At 39.3% G+C, this 17,485-nt stretch overlaps 1 protein-coding gene across 2 annotated transcripts; it reads left to right on the top strand.

Moving 5' to 3' along the window:
• The first annotated feature begins 3,675 nt into the window (after nucleotides 1–3,675).
• On the top strand, nucleotides 3,676–17,414 carry N6AMT1 (N-6 adenine-specific DNA methyltransferase 1). Of its 2 annotated transcripts, none has more exons than XM_024991989.2 (6): nucleotides 3,676–3,827; nucleotides 6,987–7,073; nucleotides 7,799–7,889; nucleotides 11,522–11,605; nucleotides 15,295–15,436; nucleotides 15,893–15,973. In XM_024991989.2, exons 1-6 carry the CDS (start codon nucleotides 3,694–3,696, stop codon nucleotides 15,943–15,945), a joined length of 591 nt encoding a protein of 196 aa, XP_024847757.1. In that variant the 5' UTR covers nucleotides 3,676–3,693; the 3' UTR covers nucleotides 15,946–15,973. The 2 variants fall into 2 exon arrangements, with proteins under 2 accessions (XP_024847757.1, NP_001076982.1); NM_001083513.1 differs by lacking the exon at nucleotides 15,893–15,973 and adding an exon at nucleotides 16,517–17,414 and having other exon boundaries at nucleotides 3,687–3,827.
• The last annotated feature ends 71 nt before the right edge of the window (nucleotides 17,415–17,485 follow it).

The following is a 17,485-nucleotide window of genomic DNA, read 5'->3' as shown; positions in this document are numbered from 1 at the left end:
GTTCTAACTGTTACTTCCTGACCTGCATACAAATTTCTCAAGAGGCAGGTCAGGTGGTCTGGTATTCCCATCCCTTTCAGAATTTTCCACAGTTTATTGTGATCCACACAGTCAAAGGCTTTGGCATAGTCAATAAAGCAGAAATAGATGTTTTTCTGGAACTCTCTTGCTTTTTCCATGATCCAGTGGATGTTGGCAATTTGATCTCTGGTTCCTCTGCCTTTTCTAAAACCACCTTGAACATCAGGAAGTTCACGGTTCACATATTGCTGAAGCCTGGCTTGGAGAATTTTGAGCATTGCTTTACTAGCGTGTGAGATGAGTGCAATTGTGCAGTAGTTTGAGCATTCTTTGGCATGGCCTTTCTTTGGATTGGAATGAAAACTGACCTTTTCCAGTTCTGTGGCCACTGCTGAGTTTTCCAAATTTGCTGGCATATTGAGTGCAACACTTTCACAGCATCATCTTTCAGGATTTGGAATAGCTCAACTGGAATTCCATCACCTCCACTAGCTTTGTTCGTAGTGATGCTTTCTAAGGCCCACTTGACTTCACATTCCAGGATGTCTGGCTCTAGGTCAGTGATCACACCATCGTGATTATCTGCGTCGTGAAGATCTTTTTTGTACAGTTCTTCTGTGTATTCTTGCCATCTCTTCTTAATATCTTCTGCTTCTGTTAGGTCCATACCATTTCTGTCCTTTATCGAGCTCATTTTTGCATGAAATGTTCCTTTGGTATCTCTGATTTTCTTGAAGAGATCCCTAGTCTTTCCCATTCTGTTGTTTTCCTCTGTTTCTTTGCATTGATTGCTGAAGAAGGCTTTCTTATCTCTCATTGCTATTCTTTGGAACTCTGCATTCAGATGTTTATGTTGTTCCTTTTCTCCTTTGCTTTTCGCTTCTCTTCTTTTCACAGCTATTTGTAAGGCCTCCCCAGACAGCCATTTTGCTTTTTTGCATTTCTTTTCCATGGGGATGATCTTAATCCCTGTCTCCTGTACTATGTCACGGACCTCATTCCATAGTTCACCAGGCACTCTATCTATCAGATCTAGGCCCTTAAATCTATTTCTCACTTCCACTGTATAATCATAAGGGATTTGATTTAGGTCATACCTGAATGGTCTAGTGGTTTTCCCTACTTTCTTCAATTTAAGTCTGAATTTGGCAATAAGGAGTTCATGGTCTGAGCCACAGTCAGCTCCTGGTCTTGTTTTTGCTGACTATATAGACCGTCTCCATCTTTGGCTGCAAAGAATATAATCAGTCTGATTTCAGTGTTGACCATCTGATGATGTCCATGTATAGAGTTTTCTCTTGTGTTGTTGGAAGAGGGTGTTTGTTATGACCAGTGCATTTTCTTGGCAAAACTCTATTAGTCTTTGCCCTGCTTCATTCCGTATTCCAAGGCCAAATATGCCTGTTACTCCAGGTGTTTCTTGACTTCCTACTTTTGCATTCCAGTCCCCTATAATGAAAAGGACATCTTCTTTGGGTGTTAGTTCTAAAAGGTCTTGTAGGTCTTCATAGAACCGTTCAACTTCAGCTTCTTCAATGTTACTGGTTGGGGCATAGACTTGGATTACTGCGATATTGAATGGTTTGCCTTGGAAACGAACAGAGATCATTCTGTCGTTTTTGAGATTGCATCCAAGTACTGCATTTTGGACTCTTTTGTTGACCATGATGGCCACTCCATTTCTTCTGAGAGATTCCTGCCCACAGTAGTAGATATAATGGTCATCTGAGTTAAATTCACCCATTCCAGTCCATTTTAGTTCGCTGATTCCTAGAATGTTGACATTCACTCTTGCCATCTCTTGTTTGACCACTTCCAATTTGCCTTGATTCATGGACCTGACATTCTAGGTTCCTATGCAATATTGCTCTTTACAGCATCGGACCTTGCTTCTATCACCAGTCACATCCACAGCTGGGTATTGTTTTTGCTTTGGCTCCATCCCTTCATTCTTTCTGGAGTTATTATCAGAGAAATGCAAATCAAAACAACAAGGTACCATTTCACGCCAGTCAGAATGGCTGCAATCCAAAAGTCTACAATCAATAAATGCTGGAGAGGGTTTGGAGAAAAGGACCCTCTTACACTGTTGGTAGGAATGCAAACTAGTACAGCCACTATGGAGAACAGTGTGGAGATTCCTTTAAAAACTGGAAACAGAACTGCCTTATGATCCAGCAATCCCACTGCTGGGCATACACACCGAGGAAACCAGAATTGAAAGAGACATGTGTACCCCAATGTTCATCGCAGCACTGTTTATTATAATAGCCAGGACATGGAAGCAACCTAGATGTCCATCAGCAGATGAATGGATAAGAAAGCTGTGATACATATACACAATGGAGTATTACTCAGTCATTAAAAAGAATACATTTGAATCAGTTCTAATGAAGTGGATGAAACTGGAGCCTATTATACAGAGTGAAGTAAGCCAGAAGGAAAAACAGCAATACGGTATACTAACGCATATATATGGAATTTAGAAAGACGGTAACAATAACCCTGTATGCGAGAGAGCAAAAGAGACACAGATGCATAGGACAGTCTTTTGGACTCTGTGGGAGAGGGAGAGGGTGGGATGATTTGGGAGAATGGCATTGAAACATGTATAATATGATATAAGAAAGTAATCACTAGCCCAGGTTCGATGCATGATACAGGATGCTTGGGGCTGGTGCACTGGGATGACCCAGAGGGATGGTATGGGGAGGGAGGTGGGAGGGGGGGTTCAGGATGGGGAACACGTGTACACCGGGGCCAGATTCATGTTGATGTATGGCAAAACCAATACAATGCTGCTGCTGCTAAGTCGCTTGTCGTGTCCGACTCTGCGCGACCCCATAGACGGCAGCCCACCAGGCCCCACCGTCCCTGGGATTCTCCAGGCAAGAACACTGGAGTGGGTTGCCATTTCCTCCTCCAATGCATGAAAGTGAAAAGTGAAAGTGAAGTCGCTCAATCATGTCTGATTCTTAGCAATCCCATGGACTACAGCCTACCACGCTCCTCCGTCATGGGATTTTCCAGGCATGAGTACTGGAGTGGGTTGCCATTGCCTTCTCCGAAACCAATACAATATTGTAAAGTAATTAGCCTCCAATTAAAATAAATAAATTTAAATTAAAAAAAATAATAGCAAAAAAAAAGAAAAATATGCATCCTCTTGCATGAGGTTTATAAAAAGAGAGCATTCATGATATAGCATCAAGAAGGCAATTTTTGTAATATTACTAAAAAACGAAATAAGGAGAAAAAATCTTAATCTAAAGCCTCAAGCCTGAACGTTCAACTGATGGAAAGAAAAAAAAATCGTTAAATTTGGTAACCATTCTATTATGGATTTTTTCGAATCCTTGCAAACTAGAAATAGAAGAAAACTTCTAAATATAAAAAGAGAAAACATTCTCCTTAGTCAAAAACAACAAAGGCTGCCTCTACCCAGCGCTAGTCCATAAACTAAAATAAAATTTAATATTCGAAAGAAGGAAACAAACGTGAGTAGTTGCAGATTATACAGCTGTCCAATTAGCAATGGAAAGACACCCGCAGACCAGCCCTATGGGCGGCTCCTCGCCGCCCCTGGTGCCCCACCCCGACGGCCAAGCCCGCGCCCTTGCACGTACGCATGCGCAACTTTGGCGCACGCGCGCCGGCCCGAGGAGGGAAAAGATGGCGGCGCCCAGCTTCCCAACGCCGCTGCATGGGCATGTGGGCCGCGGCGACTTCAGCGATGTGTACGAGCCCGCAGAGGACACTTTTCTGCTGCTGGACGCACTCGAAGCGGCGGCGGCCGAACTCACGGGGTGCGAGGAGGGCGAGGGTTCCCGCGGGAGAGGGTTCGGGAGTCCTGGAGAGGCGGCGGCGCAGGACCAAGGCAAGGACTGTCGCCGCCCTCCCCGCGAGGAGGCAGTGTCGGCCCGCTTGGGAACAGCTGACACCAGAACACTGTAACTGAAGGTTTTCCCGTGGATGCACACAATCCTTGCGGCAGGGAGCTGTCCGCTTTCTTCCTAAGGTGGTGTTTTGGTTTCAGGGGCTCCGTGCTTCCTCACCACTTCAGCATGTATCGTTTCCTATCAGCTGTTAATCTGAAGAGCCTAAAGAGTAGCGATATTATAACACGTTCAAAAACAAAACGTCCTGAGAACGCTGCCTCTCAATATTACCGTTTTTAGTAAATATCAGTGCCCCATAGCATTACTGAATCTACGCAGTACATAAAAGCATCCTCCAGCAATGGAAGGGCACCAAAAAGAAATGAGGTTGTAAAATATTGGAGTAGGGCAGTGTGTTTAAACCCACTGGATAGCATACTCAGCTACCCAGCAAAAACCTGACCACGTGTGGTTACTGAGCACTTGAAATGTGACTAGCACTGAATTTTTAATTTATTGTAAAAAATTTAAAGTTACATGCAGCTAGCTGCCTACAGAATATACCCTAGCTTATAATAAGTTTTAAAATTGATCTGTTGAAGCGCTTGTATAGATTTTAATTCAATATTATAAAAAGCGAATACTTACAGTGTCATTTTTTAGATGAAAGCAATTTGGGTAGTTAGATTTAATTAATTTGGGCTTCCCGGGTAGCTCAGCTGGTCAAGAATCCGCCTGCAGTGCAAGATACCCCCTGCCTCAATTCCTGGGTTGGGAAGTTCCCCTGGAGAAGGGATTGGTTACCCACTGCAGTATTCTTGGGCTTCCCTGGTGGTTCAGATGGTAAAGAATCCCCCTGCAAAGCTTGCCTGGAGGATTGCCATGGGGCTACAGTCCATGGGGTCCCAAAAAGTCCACGTGACTAAGCACACAGCACACACAGATTTAGTTAAAGATCAAAAGTTGAAATGGGGTTTTTCAGGGTGAAACAAACAGCTGTCAGGCTTAGAAGGTCCAAATTGTATTTGTTTCTCTCTCTTGGTCAGATTTTTCTGTGTATAAATTGCTCCAACTCTTAATAAACCAATTTTTCATGGTAAGTATTGAAACTTTTGGATCTACTGGAATACAGAATAGAATGGTACTGTTTTATAACATATCTTTTATTATCAAGATATCCCAGAAAGATTTTAAAGCACAAATTGCCTTGCTGTAAAAGGAACTGTTTTTATTTTAAAGTCTTGGGTATTTCTGGTCATGGAATTCTAATTATTTATGAGGCCACGATAGTTATTTTCAAATAGAAGCCTCCTGTTAAGATTCAACAGACCTTCCTACAGCGCAGTAAAAGCTTGTCAGATGTACAGAGTGGTTCCAGAAGTTAGAAACCCCTAGAGTCTGTTGTTTTTGAATAGTTCATTTGGGAAGTTAGGTGCTAGTGAAGTTGCTCAGTTGTGTCCAACTTTTTGCTACCCCGTGGAGTATAGCCCACCAGGCTCCTCTATCCGTGGGATTTTCCAGGCAAGAATACTGGAGTGGATTGCCATTTTCTTCTCTAGGGGATCTTTCCAACCCAGGGATCAAACCCTCATCTCCTAAGGTGCTAGAGTGCCCCTTAAATACCATCAAACCTGTTTCTGGAATGGGGATGATTTGCACTTTTACCGTATATACAAGATTATGTTGTTGTTGTTTAGTCACCAAGTCATGTCCAACTCTTTGCAATCCCCCTGGACTGTAGCCCGCCAGACTCCTCTGTCCATGGGATTTCCCAGGCAAGAATACTGGCGTGGATTGCCATTTTCTTCTCTAGGGGATCTTCCCAACCCAGGGATCAAACCCTTATCTCCTGCATTGGCAGGTGGATTCTTTACCACTGGGTCACCAGGGACGCCCATATACCAGATTATAGGGAAGGATAAGTATGGTAGAATCAAGAATTTGTGTATTTAATTGCATTCTTAAGAGTATTATTAATATTCTAAGGTCAGATTACTTGGCTGTTTTCCCAATTCAGTGTAGAGATGTATAAATACAGGATTTCTCTGCTGCTCTAAATCTATTATTAGTAGAAGTGGGGGGGTGGTTCTTGTCTTCCCCTGGGATATGCTGATGAACTCATGAGTTACTTCAAAATGAGAGAAAACATCTTTTATTTTTTATTTTTTTAATATAAATTTATCTATTTTAATTGGAGGCTAATTGCTTTACAATATTGTATTGGTTTTGCCATACATCAACATGAATCTGCCACGGCTGTACACGTGTTCCCCATCCTGAACCCCCCTCCCACCTCTCTCCCCATACCATCCCTCTACGTCATCCCAGTGCACCAGCCCCAAGCATCCTGTATCATGCATCAAACCTGAGCTGGCGATTTGTTTCATATATGATATTATACAAAAAACATCTTTTATAAATAAATGTTGTAATAATACCTTTTCATTTTTAGGAAACACCAAACTAGGAGCTCCTTCTGGGAAAAGCTGATGTCTTCCATATTAATATTTCTAACTCTAAATTAACATTCCATTGTTTATGTAATGTTCTGTGAAAATCAAAAACTATTATTTTGCAGACTTCAATCACACACCCAAAATTTCAACAGTTTTGAACAGTAAATGAGCACTAAGTGATTGTTGGGAATTAGCTTATTTATCGGAGAAGGCAATGGCACCCCACTCCAGTACTCTTGCCTGGAAAATCCCATGGATGGAGAAGCTTGGTAGGCTGCACTCCATGGGGTCTCAAAGAGTCTTGTCAGGACTGAGCAACTTCACTTTAACTTTTTACTTTCATGCATTGGAGAAGGAAATGGCAACCCACTCCAGTGTTCTTTCCTGGAGAATCCCAGGGACGGGGGAGCCTGGTGGGCTGCCGTCTATGGGGTCGCACAGAGTCGGACACGACTGAAGCAACTTAGCAGCAGCAGCAGCAGCAGCTTATTTATAAATTTCTTTTATATTTCCATGTATTTTCAGGTGAGGGATGATTCTGGGAAATAGACATTAGAGTAGCATGAGTTATATTCAATGATGTGTATTTTAATACCACTATGCTAATATTTATTTTATTTTGTTTTTTTAGAGTGGAAATATGCCTCGAGGTTGGCTCAGGGTCTGGAGTGGTATCTGCATTCCTAGCCTCTGTGATTGGTCCTCAGGCTTTGTATATGTAAGTATAAGTGTACACATTCATCCACACCTTGGTCTAAGAGATTCATGGTGACTATGACTGCTTGAATGAAACATTTTTGTAAGTGGATAATATGTATCTGATAGTGTCTATTTTAAGTGTGCTTAGGACTCTGATTACAAATTATGCCTCCTTAAAAGTGACAAATGCGTGTTCAAAATTGTCCCATTATACTACATAATTATAGAAGCCACATAATAATTTTAAGTCATCTCTAAATTTGAATCATTTTTAGATAAATAATTTATCAGAAAAAATTGGAACATAATAAAATTTCTTTATAGAAGATTTGAGAATATATAAAATATAAACAAGAAAATAATATCACCCATAAATTTTACCACACGTGGCCCAATTGTTTTCCTCTATTTCTTTTTTCACTTCCTGTGTTTTTCATTTAATACTGTATGATGAGCATTTTCCTTTTATATTTCATTTTTGGTAGCTGCATAGTATTTCTCCATTGGATTCATAATTTAATAAATTCCTTCAGATATGTTTGCATGTAGCTATATTCTACTCTTGGTCTTTACATCAATATAACAATTTTTTTCATCAGTATGACAAATCTGAATTGCTTTTTTATTCACCATTATTAAAGTATTTCAATTTTTTTCTAAATCTACTTCATATAAAAGGAGTGGAACATTCTTTGCATTTTTATCCATAGACATAGGATATAGTTTTTTCTTTTCTGTTTATAGGTGCACCGATGTCAACCCTGAGGCAGCAGCGTGTACCCTGGAGACTGCACGCTGTAACAAAGTCCACATTCAACCAATAATTACAGATTTGGTAAGCTGTTACTCTCTGCTCAGTAGTGTAATAATTAATTTTCTTTTCAGTTAAGTTAAGGTCAAGATGATTTACATCAAAGAAACTTGAGTGATTAATTAAGTAACTTTTAACCCAGTACAGTACAGTGCAGTTCATTCAGTCGTGTCCGACTCTTTTAACCCACTAGACAAAGTAAATTCTTTTTTTTTTAATTTATTTATTTTAATTAGAGTCTAATTACTTTACAATATTGTATTGGTTTTGCCATTCTTCTTAACTGATCAGTTCAGTTCAGTTCTGTTGCTCAGTCATGTTTGACTCTTTGCGATCATGAACTGCAGCACGGCAGGCTTCCCTGTCCATCACCAACTCCCGGAGTTTACTCAAACTCATGTCCATTGAGTCGGTGATGCCATCCAACCATCTCATTCTCTGTTGTCCCCTTCTCCTCCTGCCTTCAATCTTTCCCAGCATCAGTGTCTTTTCCAGTGAGTCAGCTCTTCGCATCAGGTGGCCAAAGTATTGGAGTTTCAGCTTCAACATCAGTCCTTCCAATGAATATTCAGGACTGATTCCCCTTAGGATGGACTGGTTGGATCTCCTTGCAGTCCAAGGGACTCTCAAGCATCTTCTCCAACAACACAGTTCAAAAGCATCAATTCTTCGGCACTCAGCTTTCTTTATAGTCCAACTCTCACATCCATATGTGACTACTGGAAAAACCATAGCCTTAACTAGACAGACTGGTCATAACTTTTCTTCCAAGGAGTAAGCGTCTTTTTATTTTATGGCTGCAGTCACCATCTGCAGTGATTTTGGGCTCTTAAGCTAATACAATCCACCTTTCCCACAATCCAAAGGAAACTTCTGTTGGCTTGTACAGATCAGGTATCTTTCAGTCAGAAGTGAAGAGAATCCATCAAACCGGCTTAAATGAAAAGAGTGGCTGGCTTCAGGCACGGCTGGCTTCAGGAACTCAAATGATGTTACAGGCATCTTTTTCTTAGCTCTAAACTTCTTTCTAGTAGCTCTGTTCCTCTGCAGTCTTTGGCTGCGTGGTAGCAAGATGCTTGCATGTCCATATCTTATTTCTCAGCAACCCCACAGGGAAAGAAACACTTTCTATTTTCAGTTACTCTAGCAGAAACCCCAGACTGAGTACCATTTGTATCAACTTTGGTCATATGCCCATCTCTCAGTCTGTTACTGTGATCCAGGGGGATTGGATATGCACAGGATTGACTTGAGCCTGAGTGGTAGTCCCACTCCCGCAGCTGGGTTGAAATAAACCCTACCCATACCACTCCTATTGAGAAGGAGCGGAGGTAGAGTTTCCTCAGTGAAAGTCAAGGACACATCATCAGAAGAAAGGCAGAACGGGTCCAAGGCAGGTAAAAAGAACAGATGACAACTCTAGAACCATTATTTTAAGTTACAATCATACATTTCTCAATTCCAGTTTTCAGAATATTTTCAATTATACGAGTAAGATTTGGATAATTTTGAACCTTTTTTTACTTATAAATGTTAATGACTTTTTATAAGCAAAAATCATGATAGTATGTACAAGGTGGGCCTAAGACATATAATATGCTTTCATGCTGTTTGGCCTATATTACTCTTATACTGATAAGGTTTTGAGGTTTTTCTTCTTTTTTAAACTCACAAATGATTTAAGGAATCAAGCCAAAGATCTAAGAAATTTTGTATCACTAGAAGTTGTTAGTGCTATTATTAAAAATTAGACTATCAAGAAAGGTACTCAGTTGATTTACATGAAATCAGTATGGTGATTTTGCTCTTGAAATTTTTTAATATGTCCATAATTAGTATTAAATATATGTTTTCTTGGTATAATAATAAAACTTTAGAGATAGAAGAAATTTGGAATATCTATTTTTGTTAACAGGTAAGGGATATTTTTGAAAGTCATTAAATTAATACAGTGATAAATCCAGAGTTTATGCCCAGATTTTCTGAATCAGAATCTAGAGGTCTCACAGCTTTTTAAAGGTGGAAGTCAGTTCTAAAGCTGTCAGAATCCATTTTGTCAATAGTGAAAGTTGACCATGATACTCAGTGCTGACTTGTGGCAAAGAAAATAGAAAGATGTAGGTATGAAGTGAAGTGAAAGTTGCTGTCATGTCCGACTCTTTGTGACCCCATGGACTATACAGTCCATGGAATTCTCTAGGCCAGAATACTGGAGTGGGCCAGAATACTGGAGTGGGTAGCCATTCTCTTCTCCAGGGGATCTTCCCAACCCAGGGATCGAACCCAGGTCTCCCGCTTTGTAGGCGGATTCTTTACCAGCTGAGTCACAAGGGAAGCCCACTTTGCAAAACTTTACGTTTGCTTGTATTCAGAACACTAGACATAGATTATCAGAACTATCAAAAACTATTGTTTTGGATAATTGAGTTTGTTTACAAAGTTTGTATTTCGTTTTTAGTTTCAGAAGGAAGTCTTCTTCAAATGTGTCTTATGTACTTCCTTACATTCTTAAACTGAACATAATTTTACCTTTTAGTGATTCAAGGTCATTAATATGAATATCAGTCATCATTCTGTACTGTATGTGATGATGACAAGGCTTATTAGAGTCTAAGTTTTTATTTTCTGCAGTGATTCTGACGTTTTATTTTCTCTCCTCTTTGTCTTTCACTTGCTTTATGTTGTTATATTTTACTGCTCCCCATAGATAGCACTTCCTCTCTCTTTTCATATGCTTTGTGCTAGAAATGCATGGATGTGTGCTAAGTCAGTTCAGTCATGTCCAACCCTGCGACCCTGTGGACTGTAGCCTGCCAGGCTCCACTCTCCATGGGATTCTCCAGACAAGAATACTGGATTGGGTTGCCATGCCCTCCTCCAGGGGATCTTCCTGACACAAGGCTTGAACCCATGTCTCCTACGTTGCAGGTGGATTCTTTTACTGCTGAGCCACCAGGGAAGCCCTTGTGCTAGAATATCAAGCAATTAATTTAGTTCAAATTGTATTTAAACTAAGAGTTTAACAGTTCTGAATAATTCTATAGAAAGTTATATCAGTTCAAAGATTTATAAGATGCCAAACAACTTATGTTTTTAGTGTCTCTTCCCACTATTCTTAGTTCTTTTTTTCTTTGATATATAATTGTTTCAGCCAGTCCATTTACAAGTTACTAAAGAAGTACAAAGAAAAGTACAGCCCTATCATCTGGTATTTTTGTCATTAATATATGTTTTCTGTCATCTTATAAAACATTTCCCTTAGTTGTAGAAAATAAGTATTTAAGTTAGCGGCTATAAATTTAAAGTTGTGTATAAATCTATGTAGAATATATGAGAGCTTGCCTTCTTCTTATTTTATCTTCTAAAAGTGAGCCCAGAGTGTAGCTGTTGAAGCTACTGAAGAGCGGAGTGTTCATTCTGATAAATAGCTTATTTTCCTTGTTTATAGGTGGAAACATGTTTTTTTTAATCTGAATCAAAATACAAAAATATTTATCTCCATTTCTGTCTTAAATATGGCCTCTAACACACTTTTGTCTAAAAACGTGGGAGAATATATTTAAAAATTGATTGATTGATCCATCTATTCAACCATCTACTTATTTATTTATTTCTGGGTCCAGCTTAAAATTCTGACTCTCTTGAACATTTTTTAGGTCAAAGGCTTGCTACCAAGATTGAAGGAAAGTGTTGATCTTCTTGTGTTTAATCCTCCTTATGTTGTGACTCCACCTGAAGAGGTAAGACGTACAGCAAAATTTAATTACTAATATTTTCAGCTGTTTTCTGTCTCAGATCAAATGTACTTCATCATATGACATCAGTCAGCTGCTAATAACAGACTGCTATGATTTTACTCGTGTGGAAGTGAAAGTCGCTCAGTCGTGTCTGACTCTTTGTGACTACATAGACTATACAGTCTGTGGAATTCTCTAGGCCAGAATACTGGAGTGGGTAGCCTTTCCCTTCTCCAGGGGATCTTCCCAACCCAGGGATCAAACCCAGGTCTCCCACACTGCAGGCAGATTCTTTACCAGCTGAGCCACAAGGGAAGCCTAAGAATATTGGAGTGGGTAGCCTGTCCCTTCTCCAGCAGATCTTCCCAACCCAGGAATTGAACCAGGATCTCCTGCATTGCATGCAGATTCTTTACCAACTGAGCTACCAGGGAAGCCTGATTTTACTCATAATTGTCAATTATTGAATACTATTGGTAGACATAGGAAAGGAGCCTGAAATTAATGGAAATTCAAACTGTGATCCATATCTAGTCTTTAAAATCCCATCCATATCAGGCCATGGTATTTAAATCGTATGTGTGTGTGTACCTTTGTCATGAATAACAAATCTGCAAAACAAAATATTTTAATCAGCCTTAAATTCACATAGGAATTATCTCTGAAAGGCTCAGGTTTCCTCCTTTCACAAGTATTTGGAAGTGGGGGAGGAGGAGAACCAATTCTCACTTCAGATAGGAAAAGGTATAACCTTGAAATACATAATTATAAAGTTTTCAGTCATGAAGAGGTAAACCATATTAGAAGTGTTAGAAAGAAAAAGAAAAAAAAAAGAAGTGTTAGGCACTCAGTCATGTCTGACTCTTTGTGACCCCACGGACTGTAGCCTGCCAGGCTCCTCTGTCCATGGAATTTCCCAGGCAAGAATACTGGAGTGGGTTGCCATTTTCTTCTCCAGGGGATCTTCCTGATCCAGGGATCAAACCCCCGTCTCCTGTGCTTCCTGGATTCTTTACCCTCTGTGCCACCAAGGAAACCAACCATGTTAACCACTTCCCAATTTAAAGAAGTAATGGACAAAGCAGACAGAAGTGTAATAGTGGACTAAGGCTTGCTTTCCTTTGAATTATTATACCTATTTTAGTCTTTGATTATCAGCAAGGCTGATAAATATTGCATTCATCTCCACCAAGAAGGGAGGTCTGCATTGCTGCTGCCGCTCCTGCTGAGAAGCTGTTGCTCCCCTGACATATGAAATCATTTGAGAAGGAAAGTCATTGTTATAAGGTGAGCAGCAGTTGAGGGAAATGCAGCTAAATAAAATACATGCAGCTCCGGAAAGCACTATGGAAATAAATATCAAGAGTAACAAAAATGGTTTAGTCCAGTAATCTCAGTCTTTTGGATGTAATTTAGGAAAATCATTAACAACAGAATAAAAGTTGTAATTTACAAAAATATGTTTATTGCAGCTTTATATATGATGGCAAATAATATGAACCTAAGTATGTAACAGAAAGAAACAAGTAAATCATGGTTTATCAGGCCCACAAACTACTGGCAAGCCTAGTGAATGAAGAGGAGATTCTGGGAACATGCTAATATGATTGGGCTTCCTTTCTGCCACATTCCTACTGCTAAGCTATGCGTGTAATTGTACAGATAATTGAGTGTGGGCAATGTCTTGGGCTTTGTCACTGTTCCAACAGAGAAAGCTAGTGTCTTCTGTTAGCAGAGCAGTTAGCAGGGTTAAAAGGCAGCATAACAAAGATTTCCTGGAGCTTAAAAACATGTTTTACAATGTAAAACATTAGGAAACAAATTGAGAGACTGTAGTCTCTGTCATGACCTGAATCAGTGGTCTGGAAACCAAATAAAATATTTTGGCTTATGAAGATAAAAAGAATGAAATCATGAAGGTAAAAGTAAGGAAACTTAGAGGTTAGATCCAGGAGATGTAACATACAAATACCAGGAGTTTGCGCATATAAAAAGTTGTGTCTATACTTACTATTCCATCTAAAAATGTGAGGTTAGATATTGTGGTTTGAACCTGTGACCTGTCAAGGATTAGGAGCAGGCAGTCAGCAGGCCACCAAAGGTGACCCTCCTTCCGAAGATGACCCCTCTGTGGCCTGTGAGATTGTGGTTGGTGCCAGGCCATCCTCCTGAAGGGCCGTCTCCAGTGCAAGCAGACAGAGCTGGCCGAGCATCCCCAGAAGGCAAGTAGAGAGGGTTCAGCACCGAGGGCTCCTAGTCCATGCTAAACAGGGCCATCACCATGCACGCTTTCCACAGAGCACTGTACCCTGTGAAACATTCAGAGAGTGGGCTCCTCCGAAACAAGGGAGGAAGCCAAGGAGGAGGAAGACATGAGCCCCAGAAAAAGGGAGTGCTGGGAATGCTAGGAAAGGAAGTCTCCAGGAGGAAAGTCTTGATTAAAACAGAGGAACTGATAAAGGCCCTTCTGTGATTAACTTTGTGGGAAAGTATATGGAGAAGCTTATGACACATATGAGAATAATTTAAATACAAAAAAATTAAGCAAATGGACATGCTGAATGTCCAGCAACAGCTAAATAAGAGATGATACTTTTATACCATAAAATATTATGTAGCCATTAAAAAGGAAATTGAACTATACCTGATCACACAAAGAGATTTCTATAAGGTATTGTTGAGTGAGAAAAGTAAGATACAAGTAAGAATGTAGATACAATCTTATCTTTGTAGAACACGGACAAAAAAGAAAAACGTGTGTGTGTGTGTGTGTGTGTGTGTGTGTGTGTGTATAGAAGATGGGAGGGGAGCAGATGAACAAAAGAGTAAAAGGGGAAAAGTACAGTTTTTTTGTTTTTTTTTAAGGTTTATGAACATACTTCTTTTAATTATACATGAACATGGTTATAAGTATAAAGAAACTACTTTTATGCCTTGACAAATGAATAAAAGTAGAGTGTACAGCTGTACATAGATAATTTAAACTGAAATATGAACAAAAACCATTAAAGGGATTAGAAAGAAAATAATTAGAGTTTAAGTAGTTTTAGAAACAATATACAGTGGTAAAGGCTCTAAAGATTTTTAATGCTATATAAACTCTCAAGGTTTTGTTTCTATAATAAGATTGTTATAGGAAAAAGTGCTTCCTTGTACCTTTATGTAATAAATGGGTTCCTAAGAAAGGGCTGTGATACTCGGAGTATCTAAGAGAGCCGGCTGCTGTGGGATGTTGTCAAGCTTTGTTGCTGTGAAGTAGATCTCTCATAATACCAGTTCTCCCATCTAGTTTCTTTCTGATTGTTCTGTTTTAAATAGAGGAATTTAAACATGTTGATGGTAACAGCTATTACTAAGCCACATTATTAAGTGCAGGGCATTGTTCTCAAACTTTAAATATACTTCCTCATTTGTTCCTAATAGATAAAAAGATTGTTTTTTGATCATTTTCCTAACTGTACAGATAAAAGTGTTACTTTCCTAATGTTACAGATGAGAAAGGAAACTAGTTCATCAAGATTAGAGACTTATATATAAGGTTACACATGCTAGGAAATAGTGGGTCACAGATTCAACTTTATCGCCACCCCCTCATCAGCCGTAAAATACAAAATACATACCTGTTTGGTCATCGTAGCTTGTCAAAAAGATTGTGTTTTTGTGTGTGTAACTTAGAACAGTCTTTCTAACAGGTCGGGAGTCGCGGGATACAGGCAGCTTGGGCTGGTGGCAGAAACGGTCGTGAAGTCATAGACAGATTCTTACCACTGGCTCCAGATCTCCTTTCACCAAGAGGATTGTTCTATTTAGTCACCATTAAAGAAAACAATCCAGGTAATACAGATCATTTTATCTTTTAACCATTTCCTTAGCTGAAATCAAGGTTAATTTTGTCAAAGACTGTAATTAAGTAACCCAGAATGTTAATGAATGTAGTTGCTGACAACTGCTAATACAGACATAGCATTCATGTTGAAAGAGGAGAGAGATTTTTAAGAGGTAGGTTTTTCTGATTTTAAAGAGTATTGTGTTTTTGAGGGGTTTTCCCCTAATTTATAAACCAGTACCCAAATACAGAGTCTGTAATTTCTTCTTCTAACACCTGACCTTCAATACTGTGAATTTTCTAGTCTTTATGTCATTGGCAGTTCTGCTGGCTGTATATTCTTTAGTTCATCTGAAGTTTTATCATGAAAGCTATCTCCTGATACTGATTTTTATATCCTGGCTTTCAGATTAGTTGGTAACTAAATTGACTGTAATCTTTCTTCTCTTTTCTGTACATCTCAGGTTTGGTTTTTATGTGGTATGTTATATTCTCAGTCCCTCAGATCACATCATAATTACTAGTGTTGTAGGTTTGAGGGGGAGGTGAGTTGTGTGTGTGTGGTTCTTTTTGTTTGTTTGTTTTTGGTAACTCCAGTTTCCCTGTTTTGTCTTTGTAGTGTTAAATATTAACAAAGGGAAGGTTTTACTTTTTCAGTACTCCTGAAAAAAATAAGCTACTTCGTTTACTGCCACTTTTCGACTTCACCGTATGATTTGCCCATACCCTTGTTGGCGTTTTTCATCCAGAAGGAGGAACGTAGGGCAGAGATTAGAGCCAGGCAACTCAAAAATGAATCATTTATTGTAATAGCAAGTATAACTCCTGTTTCTGTTGAGTCCAGAGCAGGCTACCACCGCACAGTAGTCATTCAGTCTTGACTAGAAGTTCTCAGCAACACCCTGAAAATACAGAGTGCGCTCATCTATCTGAAGTCCAAGTTCACTTTAATAGAAATTGCATGGTGTTCACTGTTCTCTCAGATGAGTGGAGCTTGTAAATAATCTGTTACTAAATAAACTGTGTAGTGATTGTACACACTTCACCAAATGATTTAATTGGATTTTATCTTTTAATTTTCATTTTAGAAGAAATTTTGAAAATAATGAAGACAAAAGGTCTACAAGGGACAACTGTCCTTTCCAGGCAAGCAGGCCAAGAAATGCTTTCAGTCCTCAAGTTCACCAAGTCCTGATCCACAGTGTGTGCTACTTAAAGCTGAATGCTTTTGGCATATTTTGAAACTGAAAGTTTTTTCTCTGTTAACAAGTAAAATTGTCTGAAATTTGTTATCTAGAAAAAGGCAGGCAGGTAGGGCATTTCCTTTTACCCAGCAGTCACCTACAGGAATATTTGCACAAATGCAAGTAAATATATATATATTGAATTTCACATATTTATATGTATTATATGTGGAGAATATATAATGAAAAAGTTACACTTAATTATACATGAAGAGGATGTTCATTTCAGCATTACTTGTAACGGCAGAACAATGAAGTTAACTGTCCATCAGCAAAGGGATTGGTAAGATAAAGTACAGTATATTCATGTTACTAAACATCTCCAGCCATTAAACATGAGTCACGTCTGTATATACTGAACCAGAAGGGGTTCGTTATGTACTACTGATCAGTGAAAAAAAGCAAGTTGTAAAATAATGTTAGCCTATATGTATATTTTTTAAAAACTAACCAAGAAGGTTTGTGTGTATGTGTATATAAGAAATTCTCAAAAGGTACATGCTGCTGCTGTTGCTAAGTCGCTTCAGTCATGTCCGATTCTGTGCGACCTCATAGACGGCAGCCCACCAGGCTCCCCCATCCCTGGGACTCTCCAGGCAAGAACACTGGAGTGGGTTGCCGTTTCCTTCTCCAATGCGTGACAGGTGGGAATAGAGGAACCTTCATCCTTTTGTGTTGGCATTTGTACAGTGATAATCTATTCTATAATGGAAGTTTTTTATATAAAAATTTTTCAAGTTTACATGCTTATTGTCTCCATTCTCTTCTATTATTTAGAGTGGCTTCTGCTTCCATTCTTCTCTCTAGTCACAT

This window comes from Bos taurus, chromosome 1, assembly GCF_002263795.3.
Source record: "Bos taurus isolate L1 Dominette 01449 registration number 42190680 breed Hereford chromosome 1, ARS-UCD2.0, whole genome shotgun sequence".
In the NCBI taxonomy this organism is placed as follows: Eukaryota; Metazoa; Chordata; class Mammalia; order Artiodactyla; family Bovidae; genus Bos; species Bos taurus.
This window is presented reverse-complemented; position numbering and strand designations above follow the sequence as displayed.